The 10459-nt window shown below is 51.5% G+C and overlaps 1 protein-coding gene across 1 annotated transcript; it reads left to right on the top strand.

Annotated features, from left to right (window-relative positions):
- Window positions 1–4177: 4177 nt before the first annotated feature.
- DUSP18 (dual specificity phosphatase 18) lies at window positions 4178–6027 on the top strand. Its single transcript, XM_068911212.1, has 2 exons — window positions 4178–4338; window positions 5204–6027. Exon 2 carries the CDS (start codon window positions 5258–5260, stop codon window positions 5822–5824), a length of 567 nt encoding a protein of 188 aa, XP_068767313.1. The 5' UTR covers window positions 4178–4338; window positions 5204–5257; the 3' UTR covers window positions 5825–6027.
- Window positions 6028–10459: the final 4432 nt, after the last annotated feature.

Here is a 10459-nt window from a genome sequence, read left to right on the forward strand (position 1 = left end):
TCCCTGTCACCACAAACTCAGTCCCTACATACTCACAAAGAGCAAACACAAGGAGTGCTGTGGTTAACTGCATTCAGTGCTTTGAGGTATCGTCTCTCCTTCATTCCTTGCTTTTGCTCCCAACCTTCTTAAGTTACCAGTCCTTCTTCTTTCTCCCCAACAAGGGATTCATTTACCCTCACTGAAACTCAGATAACATTTCTGGAAATCTGAGTATCTTTGAAACGTGTCCTGTTTGCACCTAGAATAAAGCTCTCTCAACACACGAGCTAAGACAAAATTCTAGCCTTTTTACATCAATTTTCTACTGCCTCAAAGGAAATTAGTCCCCTTTGAAAAGGTTTCTTTTACTCCTGCAGCTGCCACACTGCCCTGCTCCCTGACTTGTCCTCAACATATGGCCCTGTAACCACAGCAGCCCCATCTGTGTTAAATGTTAGAGAGTAAATGGGCAGCAATACGAGAGATACTGTGGGATCATGCTGGTTTATGTAATTTACGTTTGATGTAACAAGACCTAGCATTAGCTTCCTGAAGACAAACTGACAATCAGGTAGATGGGCACAAACAGCCAGCAGGAGGAGCTCTCTAGACATCTCTCTTGATCACTTTTCGGTCCGTAGTGGCTGCATGTTTTGAGGGCATCACTTTAGAGTTCCTTTCTTGGGATGTCCCCGCAGACAAACCACCAGTCGAAGGCACAGACAATTTCCCAGTCTTGCGGCTGAACACTTCCAATGATTTCTCAAACCTTTCAGATGCCTTCTTCCACCGTGCCATCTTTCTCTCTTGTTCTTTCAGAAACTGCTGCTTTAAGTGTTTGTGAAAACGTTCAGTCTGCTTTTTGGTGTCATCCAAGCGTTTTATCTTGAAGAAAGCAAATGCAATATTTTCCAGCCAGTAGCCTAACCACAGAGTAAAGAATTCCAAAATGATGCTAGCCTTTGGGAAGAAAGATATCCTGCCATTTCCCTCAGTACTGTCAAACTGACCTCTAAGCAAAGAAGCTCCAAAATTCATTAGTATCATTCTAAACACTGGTCCGACAAAATTATTTCAAATCATCCTGCCTCCCTTTCATTTTATACTACTGTAAGAAGCAAGTCTGGAGGACAGTAGTCATAGTCTCTTGCATTCTTGTGTTTTCATTAGTTAGGTGCAAAGTCTAACCTTGCATCTTAGACCCAATCCATCGCACTGATAATAAAAGGCCCAAATTATAAAACTAATCAATAATAATGTGGTCATCTCCTGATATGAGTGGGCTGCCGATGGAAATTTACTGAGCAAGCTAATAATCTTACGTCACCCCTTAGCACCAGAGGAGTACAAAGTGCCTTCATGCCTTCTTACATGCTTGCGGCCATGCAGTCTCTCCTGCCATAAGCACATTGCATCTCCTTGTGTCTCCTGATTCTGCTGAACAGACACGCAGAGCACCCTGTGCACGTGCATGGCACGAATCCAGGACACACATGCACTGCAAGACCAAACTGGGCCAGGTGTCAAAGCAGAGTTTAGGACTTGGTTGTAGTCCTAGATGTAATTTGTTCACTGTGGCTGCGCTGCCCTGAGTTCTTGAAACACAAATCACAGATGTTTGCCAGCTGCCCACTGCCAGGCGGCCTCACAGCTTACAGCTACCTAGAGGTTCCCATCAGTCTTGCACGTTCCACCAAGTTAAGGAATTAGAGAACGGCAAACCAAGGAAAATATGCCTCAGTTCTCTCTTGTGAGGCTATCATCCCAAAGACAGCAGAAACATTCAGTCGGGACCGGTTAGCATCACCAGTTCATGTCTCAAGTACGTATTTTAGTGAGAGACTCTGGTAATTGAAACTATTGGACATTAAGTTCTCTATTAGATGATTGATTCCAGTTTTTTTAAACAAATCTCACCTGACAGGTTCTTGATCAGGTAAGCTTTTTATCCTTTTTTTCCTTTTTCTCACTAGTAACTGCTCTGGGTCTCCACAGTTGAATGCTTAAGCAGGCTCACTCATGCACGCAGCCACCCTGGTCACAGCTCTGTAGTTCTCTCCGAAACAGTTCAGCTCAAGGGAAGGGGATGGACTTCCCAGCCCCATTTTATCTAATTTTGATTTCAACCAAAAAACTGCTGAAATCATGATGTTGGGTTTTCTCACCAAAGCAGGAAGGCAAAGTTCCTTGGGATTTATGCAGTAAGGTGAGGGCAGAGGATTCAGATGGCGCTGGCTGGTACTAAAGACAAAAGACTTGGCTGCACGGAGTAGAGAGGAGAGCTGAAGGGAACTACTTGGTGCATGAAGGCTCAGCTATGTCTAATGTCACTCTAAATCCTCACCCTGAGGTTATGGACTCAACCTGGCAACCCACGCGTTCCCTCAGGAGAGAGCCTCTCACCTGATATTGTTAATGAATCGGTTACTGAGGGATCGCCAAGTGAGAAGCACTAAAGGGGGGATCTGACTGCTGAAAAGTATGAAATGCTGCAAAAGCTTTGACTAGTTCCCATTCCTTGGAGGCCACACAGTTAGTGCTTCATCCAACCTCTGTAGCTCCTCTTTCCAAAATACAATTTGCATCCAGGCAGGAAATGGCAACTTTGTCCTGAGGTCAGGGTTAGGATGGAGGTTCAAAAGTTCATGCTGAAGACTGCCTGAGAACTGATAGCTTCCACCCTTCCTCACACTCTCTTCCCATTTGCTTCCCATTCCCCTGAAGAGAGCCCCTGGCAACAGTGATTTTGCAAAGTCCTGGGCATCTGCCTCCTGATCCAGCGGGCTTTTAAGTGAGGATGTAAAGGCTCTGAGGAACTGAGACCAAAGTGTTTGCACAAGACATTCCTCCAGCCTTGCCTCACCTGTGGGTCTCACTGCCAACCACTTCAGAGCAGTTCTGGGGAAACACTCTGGTTTTCCAAAACACAGCCACCAGCAGCCCAACAGCGAATGAATCCCCCCTTCCCCTGGCTGGAGGGATGACCCCCTGTCATGGCTGCTTTCTGAACCGCTTCGAGGAGACTGCCCTCCAGCCTGGAAGCCAGACCGCTCTGCCCGCCGGGGTGGCAGCCCCTCAGGTCATGAAAAACGCCTCTGCCGCGTTGCTCGTCGACGGGCCACGAACCCCCTCCAGCTCCGGTTCAGCGGCGGGCATCTAACAGAGACTAGAGATGTGGCCCTTACTTTGATCTCGAGGAGCTGCTGGGCATGGTCGCTGGCACGGAGGATGGACTTGGGCAGGTGGCTATCGGGCAAATTCCTGCCCTTGGCCACCTCGGTGTCCACAAAGCTGTTGCCAGGGGAGGAGGGAACCTGTCACACAAAATGGCAGGCAGCCCCAAGGGCTGCAGCTGGGGGGGGCACCACCGTGATCCTCCCTGAGGCACGCTGTGGGGTGGGAGCAGGGGGTCCCACAGCCCCCCCGAGGTGGGGTGTGTGTGAGGAGGGTCCCACAGCCCCCGGGTCAGGGTGTGGGTGTGGGTGTGTGTGAGAGGGGGGTCTGACAGCCCCCGGGTCGGGGTAGGTGGGGGGGTGTGAGGGGGTCTGACAGCCCCCGGGTCAGGGTAGGTGGGGGGGTGTGAGGGGGGGTCTGACAGCCCCCGGGTCGGGGTAGGTGGGGGGTGTGAGGGGGGGTCTGACAGCCCCCGGGTCGGGGTAGGTGGGGGGTGTGAGGGGGGTCTGACAGCCCCCGGGTTGGGGTAGGTGGGGGGGTGTGAGGGGGTCTGACAGCCCTTGGGTCAGGGTAGGTGGGGGGTGTGAGGGGGGGTCTGACAGCCCCCGGGTCGGGGTAGGTGAGGGGGGTGTGGGGGGGTCTGACAGCCCCCGGGTCGGGGTAGGTGAGGGGGGTGTGAGGGGGGGTCTGACAGCCCCCGGGTCGGGGTAGGTGGGGGGTGTGAGGGGGTCTGACAGCCCCCGGGTCAGGGTAGGTGGGGGGTGTGAGGGGGGGTCTGACAGCCCCCGGGTCGGGGTAGGTGGGGGGTGTGAGGGGGGGTCTGACAGCCCCCGGGTCGGGGTAGGTGGGGGGTGTGAGTGGGGGTCTGACAGCCCTCGGGTCGCGGGGGGAGGGTGTGTCTACCCCCCCCCCCAGGCCGGTGCGCGTAGGGGGCTCCCGCAGCCCCCCGGCGGGGAGCGGGGTCCCGCCGGGCCGCGCCCCGCACCTGGGCGCCGCGATCACGCGGCTGCCGGGCGGCGGGAAGAAGGTGACGCGGGGCCGCCCGCCGCCGCGCTCCTCCATGGCCGCCGCCGCCGGCCGCGGCCCGCTCCCGCACCCCCCTCCCCCCACCCCGCTCGGCAGCCATTGTGCGCGCGGCGCCGTTGCCATGGGAGCGGCGCGGGCGGCAGCCGGCGGGGCGGGGTGAGTGCGGGCCCCGCGGCCCGGCCGGCCCGGGGCTGCCCCGCGGCGGGGGCCTGGCGGGCCCGGGGCGCCGCAGCAGCGCCCCGCGGCGGACGGCGACCCCACGTGTCGCACACCGGCCCCGTCACCCAGCCCCCGGGGTGGCGAGCGGCTCCGGGACCGGCCCTGACGCCCCCTCGCCCATAAACCCCGAGGGCCCCCAGGGCCGCCCAAGCAGGCCCCCCGGCAGGCGGGGACGCGCTCGGCCGACACCTCGTGCGGCCGCGGCCCCTGGCGAGGCGGCCGGCCCCGGCTCGGTGCTGCTTCACCTCGCCCCCCTTTTCCCCGAGGGTAGGGAGCAGGGGCGAAGGGGGCGCTGAGCCCGGGTGAGGCGCTGCTCAGAAAGGGCGGTGACGAGGGGTTGTGCTGCGGTTGTGCTTTAGCAACCTTTCCTTGTCTACCGGTCTCAAGACACGGGTTGTCCGTCGTCGGTCTCTTCTGGCTTGTCTTCTTCCAGACGCATCTGGAGCAACCTTACCATTCAGGCTGAGTCTTCTCCTAGATATACTGCTGAGTGAAATACAGAAACTTAGCCTGCTACCAGATTTATTTGGCTGGGTGCCGTCCTTACTAGGAACCCAATTAGATGGGGGGCTCCTGAGAACGGGGTAAAATCTCATAGTTTGTGCCACCCAGCGGAATCAATCTGGACTGAGCGTACACGGACTCAAAAGAGAGTGGCTGAATTCTCAGATGAGTGTTATTTGCGTAACTACCTATGCAGCTCATTTTAAAACACCCCAAACTTCATGTTTACCAGCTGGGTGGTGGTATTGCACATCTTTGCATCACCCTCCTGCAGTTCCTTATCTCTTTTTTTTTCTAGGCAAAATACACTAAGGCCGCCCTCCACTGCAGCTGCTCTGTAAAATCTACCTCGATGAATACAGCTTTTGGAGCTTTCCCCATGTTCTTCCAGCATCCGTCGGTGTATGGCCTGTCACGGATCACCCCTCACTTGTACCTCAGTGATGGCGCCACTGCCAGTAATAAGCTCCTGCTCTTTACAAATCAAATCACCACTGTCATCAATGTCGCTGTGGAGGTGGTAGACACTTTCCATCCAAACATTGAGTATATGTATGTTCCTGTGGTGGACTCCCCCGTCTCCTGGATCTACAGTTGCTTTGACACTGTAGCGGATAAGATACACAGTGTGAGCATGCATCAGGGCCGAACGCTGCTGCATTGCGCTGCAGGCGTCAGCAGGTCAGCCACCGTGTGCTTAGCCTATCTCATGAAGTACCAGTCTATGTCTCTGGCGAGCGCGCATGCCTGGGTCAAGTCTTGCCGTCCCATCGTACGACCCAACAATGGCTTCTGGCAGCAGCTCATTCAGTACGAGTATAAGCTCTTTGGTACTAACACAGTCCGAATGATCAGCACTCCACTGGGATTGATACCTGACGTTTATGGAAGGGAAGTAAGACTAACGGTACCGTTCTGAATGCAAACTAGCTTTATGACATCTTGGCAAAAAAATCAGGAGAAAGTAAAAGGCAGTTGTTCTAGACCTGTCTTGGAACTTTGAAAATAAACTCTTCAGCTCTGAGAAGTTGTAGCGTAAAGTTTCTGCTGCTAAAAGTATGGGGAATCAGCGATAAGAATGGAGACTTGTGTGTTTTACTATAAATAAAATCAGCACAATTTAAACCACGCAGTTAGTTTTCACACATCATTTGTACTGGGGTCCTGACAGTAACTCTGAAACCAACTGTCACATGTTTTAAAAGTGTTGTCTTAGTCCAGCACAAACTGCACTTATACTACAGGAGAGAAACTAGCTGCAATTCAGGAATTTGGAAAGTTAGCAACATTTTTTTTTTTTCCTAATTGGGACAGGACTTTGGGTTTTGATAAAGCAACCCTAAATCCAGTCATCTTCTACATTTCGGAGAGGCCAGGAATAGTGAAGACTCCTGCATTCCCAGCTGGAAGATACCTATGAATGTCCTGCTTTTTAATACCTGACCCTTTCTCTTCCTCTATGTGATCTCCTAGCCCTTTTTCAGAAAGAAGCTGCTCTGAAGGAGTCCTCTTTGCTCCTATACATGCAAAATCTTCTCAGGTCCCTGATGCTCTTTGAACCATTCCCATCCAGGTAGGCTGGGAAATCAAGATGGGAGCAATAAGAGGAATCCTACTCTGAATCTTTGTCAGTTTGAATCTTTGCTGCAAGGTCAGCACCTTGTTATAAACGAGAAGCCTGATCTGGACACACTGTGGCATCTTTCAGCACCAAGCCGTGTAGTAATTCCTGATGTGTTTAGCACACCCTAAGTCTTCAGTTCTGTTCTAGCTCTGTCCTGAGCTGCGATAACAACTCTTCTGGCATCGTTATCCTCAACTCAGGTGACTGGTTCTAGCATCCAAGACTAGGGCCTACATAGATCAGGACAGAAGAAGATCTGGTCACCTTCAAGACAGAGGAAAAAACAAAAGGCTCTGTGTCTGTTAGGAGGCATTTTCAACCGTCCAGTGGACAGCATTCGTATTTCAACCTTTTCCTCTGCAGTCAGACAAGTCTGCTGATTTCTGTCCTTCGGCTTGAGTATGCTTCTGAGCTGTAGAGCAGCTGTGCTGTAACACGTGGCAGAAGCCTTCTTCAGCCCGCTGCCACACAAGCTGGGATCCCTGACACCCTGGAGGACTCTGACACATCTTTGCCCCCTACTGCGTTCACAAATTTTTTAAAGGCTAGCTATCATATTGTGCCATACCAATGGAGTGCTTCTCCACCCCCACAGAGAGCAACCTGCAGGTGTTAGGAACAGCTTGAATGATAGCTGTGGTGGATAAGAGCCTAATCTTCCTTTGGGTATTTTGGCTTTCTCCCAAAGGGTTCTCTAGAAGCACAGCAAAGACCCAACTCTTCATGAACATTTAAGAATTTTCTGTTGCAGAGCAGAAATGTTCAAGAAAAGCGACAGAATGAGCTGGCTGAGTGCAGGAATATCACAGAGAATATCATGGACATGATATATCTCTTGGAGGAACTGTTACCAGCCCCGTGTGCTATGTGGCCACCTCAGGTGCTTCTCAGATTGGGTCTCTAATTTGGCTCTTCTGACCAGAAGAGGGTGCAGTAGAGTCATTCCCACCCCTTCTCTACTCCAAATTTGCAGCCAGATACTGTACTTGCCCTACCAAGAACAACAGTGCTGCAAGCAGCCCTAGCTTGTCCTGCACATGTCTGGCTCTTGTGGAAGGGGCTACTGGTTAGGTCTCAGGCACCCTCTGAGAGATGGGAGACCATGGCTCGGCATATATGGAGGCAGATGGGGGCTCACTTAAGTGGAAGTCCTGGCTGCCCATAAAGCCACTTTAGAAAAATGCTCTTAAACTTCACAGAGAGCTAACTTTTCTGGGGACTGTGCCTGGAGAATATAAAGCCCCAGATGCTGAATCTTCTGTTCTCAGAAGTTCTTTGATAGCTGCTCCCCATTGCAATGGCTGTCTTGACTGTCAGCAGAGAGGACACATGAACCTTTAAAATCCTGGTTCAGCACTCAGTGTTAGGGAGCAGCTATTCTATAGGGGAAGGCAAGCTGGGAGCTGAGGGCAGCAACAGGGCAGGCAGGGACAGTGGCCTCACCAGCAAGGGCACAGCCCCATAGTACCTGCACGAGGCGAGCAGAGCAGGTCCAGTGTCAGTAACCAAGGTCAGCTGAGAGTCCAGGTCACCAGGCAAGTGTCTAGTGATGAGGCAGGTCCAAGGTCAAGCCAGGAAGTGAAGTCGGCGGGTCAGAGTCTGGATCCAGCTCAATGGGGTACATGGTCAAGGATGGGCACGGCTGCAAAGTAGCTCTGGCAGAGACCAATGGCAAGTGCCTTAGTTTAAATGGTGCTCGCAAGAGAAATAGGGGGATTGGAGATGGTGCTGCTGCTCTCAGGTCTTTATTGAACACCTCTTTCTTCACAGCCATGAGAACCCCGATTCAGCAGTTGCACCAGACCAGAGAGCTGGCCCTGAGCGCAGGCAGCTGAACTCCTAGGAGGTGGCAGTGCACTCTGGGCCCTGACATTCAAGCCCATTGAACCAAGCTCTCATTCCCCTCGACTGGAAAGCCACATAGTGCCAGTACTGACTAAGGTCCAGTGAGTTCCTTCACGCCACTTCCATAGGTGAAAAAAAAGGCAGTGCTCCTTTGTTTCATTAAAAGCCTGTACTCAGTAGAGCAGCGCTTTGGCTTGGGCGTAAGCTGGCTGGCTTAAGATACCAATAAGGCATGCTGGATACATCAGTATCTGCATTTCACAATAGCCCACATATCATTTAAGTTTTTACACAGCAGTATAGTGTTATCATACAGTAACTAGCACAGGATTATAATGACAGGAAATATTTGTATCTTAAACATCTACATTCTTAGGTAAAGTTCAGATATCTTATGAAAAGAAAGTATATGATTCTGTAGGTTTCTTTAAGCTTATTTGGTTTAATCTTTTAGAAGCTCAGCGTTCTGTAAGATGATCTTTCTCAAGCAACCACTTTGCAATGGTTCTTTCTTCTAACAGTTCTGTGCTAATTATATCTCAAGTTAAATGCTGATTATATTTCAAGTTAATAGCATTTAGTAGCTCTATTCAAGGGGCACATTTCTCTTGTGCTAGAGCTGTACTGGTGAAGAAGCAGACCATCCTACCTTTGAATCATGAATCCCTGCAGAAACTATGTCACTTCTTTCCCGTAATGCAGGCTCAAACCCAAAGGAGCACATCAGCTTTTTTTGCACTTTCCTTTGCACTGATGTGAAGCAGGTGCAGTTTTGCTGGCCAGTGCTTAGAGGGAGGACTTCTGCAGAAACATGTTGGTGCTGCAGAAGTGCTGGTGGCATCACTTGAGAAGTCTTATTTTTTTCCCTCTGGGCTCTGCTCCCAGTATAACACTGGGATCACATTGCTACTGGAGATACTGCCTCATGGAGAGATGGAGAGCATGCAGAGCTGCAGTTTCTGCGTGAGTTGTTAGCGGTGAGGACTCACCCAGCAGCTGGGGGGTCCAGACACGACTGAACTGACGGACAGGCAGAGTCTCAGCCTTTGCCACTACGGGAGAGGATGAGAGTGCTGCCCTGAACCTTTCTTAATCATGGTTAAAGTAGATCCCATGGAAGCTGCTGCTTTGGCCTTGGCCTCCTGCAACCAGATAGCAGTATCCTGCTCTCTGCTTTGTACTGAAGGCCTTGCAGACCACCATCCTCATGCTGCAGGTGGGGAAGGTGGCTGCCAGCTGCCACGCTCCATCTCAGGAGGGTCCATATGAGCTTTGGGAGGTGTTCCCCAAGGGAAGATGCTGCACACCTGGACAACTACTACATGCCTACAGGAAGTCAACAGCTTTGTTCAAGCAGAGCAGTGAGCCCCTGTGCCACAGCGAGAGAGCAATAAAGTGACCAAAAAAACTAGCCTGCTCCAAAATGGTTGACAGTGGATTCTGGAATCTTTTGAGTGCTGAATCAGAGAACGTAGAGCTGGAGGGGAGTCTAAAAGGTCATCATGACCATCTCCTGGCCTCAAACCAGGTTCACTCTGCTTCAAGCATCCTCAGATGTTTCTCTACACTGATGAACACTGCAGTCCTTATATCGTCTATCCTCGAGCTGAGCTGTCCTGCCAGGGAGAATGCTTTTCCTAATGTCTACCCTAAAAAAGGCTTTGCCATAATTTCAGGTTGTCATTTCTTGTCCTCTCCTAAAGGGAGGCAAAGAACAGCATATTCATGTCCTCTTTGGAGCAAACTTTTACATATCTAAAGGTCTGAAAGGCCCTAGGTTACACAGCCTCCTCTGTTGGATCTTTCCCGGTGGGCTGTGCACTCTAGGTCTCTGGTCATGGTTACCTGCCTGCTCTCCCCAAAACATCTCCCTCAAAGGCCTGCTCCCCTCCCTGCCCCATTCACCAGCAGTGGGACCTTGTAATGTCATTGCCACCAGAGCCAGGATGGTCTCTGACACCCATAGAGGACTGAGATGCAGTAGCCGGGATTGTATAGTTTTAAGACCACAACTCAGCATATGAGGGAAGAATATAGCTTTCTAAAATGATGTAGTGGCTTAGGCTCCCTGGCTTAGCAAGCATT

Source organism: Struthio camelus, chromosome 17, assembly GCF_040807025.1.
Source record: "Struthio camelus isolate bStrCam1 chromosome 17, bStrCam1.hap1, whole genome shotgun sequence".
Lineage (NCBI taxonomy): Eukaryota > Metazoa > Chordata > Aves > Struthioniformes > Struthionidae > Struthio > Struthio camelus.

What these genes read in the sequence shown, in the direction of transcription:
- DUSP18 (XM_068911212.1), top strand. Translation starts at nt 5,258, where the DNA reads ATGAATACAGCTTTTGGAGCTTTCCCCATGTTCTTCCAGCATCCGTCG.